Source organism: Etheostoma spectabile, chromosome 8 (genome assembly GCF_008692095.1).
Source record: "Etheostoma spectabile isolate EspeVRDwgs_2016 chromosome 8, UIUC_Espe_1.0, whole genome shotgun sequence".
Taxonomy (NCBI): domain Eukaryota; kingdom Metazoa; phylum Chordata; class Actinopteri; order Perciformes; family Percidae; genus Etheostoma; species Etheostoma spectabile.
This window is the reverse complement of record NC_045740.1, coordinates 17,983,499-17,984,660: the sequence shown is the minus strand read 5'-3', so window position 1 is coordinate 17,984,660 and position 1,162 is coordinate 17,983,499. Positions and strand designations below refer to the sequence as shown.

The 1,162-nt window shown below is 49.5% G+C and overlaps 1 protein-coding gene across 2 annotated transcripts in view; it reads right to left on the bottom strand.

The window, feature by feature from the left end:
• Positions 1-1,162, bottom strand: part of LOC116693762 (peroxisomal succinyl-coenzyme A thioesterase) — a 10,596-nt gene that overhangs the window by 604 nt on the left and 8,830 nt on the right. The window contains exons 10-11 of one of the 2 annotated variants that reach the window (XM_032522989.1): positions 798-939; positions 1-703 (exon numbers count right to left, since the gene is read on the bottom strand). The exon at positions 1-703 is cut by the window's left edge and continues 604 nt beyond it. In XM_032522989.1, coding sequence (XP_032378880.1) covers positions 567-703; positions 798-939 — 279 coding nt within the window. In that variant the 3' untranslated portion in view covers positions 1-566. The remainder of the gene's footprint in view (positions 704-797; positions 940-1,162) is intronic. The other variant, XM_032522990.1, reaches the window with a different exon arrangement.

Sequence of the window (1,162 nt, the reverse complement as noted above, 5' to 3'; positions counted from 1 at the left end):
CTCAGCACCAACGTAGCGCTGGTCTAGAGATAGGAACCGGTTACGACAGGTGCTGGGAGGGGGGCGGGGTTATCAGGCCGAAAACAAAAACTTCTGGCGGCCATTTTGAAAACCCCGGCCAGCTGTTAACCATCGAGAGCTGTTAATGTTAGCTTTGCACATGGATGGGGAACCAGAACCACCGTGGTCTGGGGAGAAACCAACGGTCTGCTGACCCTCAGGCTGGGGAAGATCCAGCTGGTTAGAGAACTGGCGAGTGGAACCAGCACCGGACTTGGTGGAAAAGACATAAACGTAATGCACTTTGAATTGCCTTTGTGTTTGAGAGCTGCTGCATAGATAAAGCTGCCTTGCCTTCACCGTGATATTTTCAAACGTAGTAATTCATCCTGTGATTGACGATTAAATCAGTAAAATGTCATGTCCTTTAAAGCTGTCCACTGTCAACACGTTACATCATCTATGGTGGATTAATTAAGGGAATTTAACTTCCTGAACCAAAGGCGCCTGAAGTGGCTCTTCCCATACAGTGACTCTTCGATCATCATCATCAGCTGTTGCCTTGGTTACAGGTTAGAAAATGAAGTCACACCAGTGTTAACGTTGCCGTACAGATGAGCCCTCAGAAAGACCAGCGTCTTCCTCCAGGCGTCCTCCTGAGCTCGAGAGTGTGCCACCGTCTCTCCCCCCCACAGCGCTATCACTGTAAAGAGGACAGGAGACAGACGTCAGACACCGAGTCCTCGTTGTGACACTTTAACTTTGAGCGACGCCTCCCGGGCTGAGGGAGAACCTACTTATCTGGCGTGAGGTGACGGCTCTGAAGGTGCTGGCTTTGGCGAAGGGCGTGAACGGAGGCTCGATCAGGTGACCGGTGTCGGGGTAGGACAGGAGCGTCAGCAGGTGGCTGTTCCCCGCCCGCTCCATCATCTCCTTTATCTGGAAAAACAGGAAGTAAAGAGATCCCAGAGATTCGGCATTCGGGAGAAGCAGCAAGACATTCCCAATCATCCTTGTCCTTATCTGAGAGAGATTTTTGAGACAGGAGGCATCAAGAATGACTCATGGCCAATGGGCTGCGTAACTATAAAAAAAGGGGGAACTTCATCATTAATGTCTGTTTAGTAATTCATATTTTAATCCTTTATTTTCTTTCCAGAAG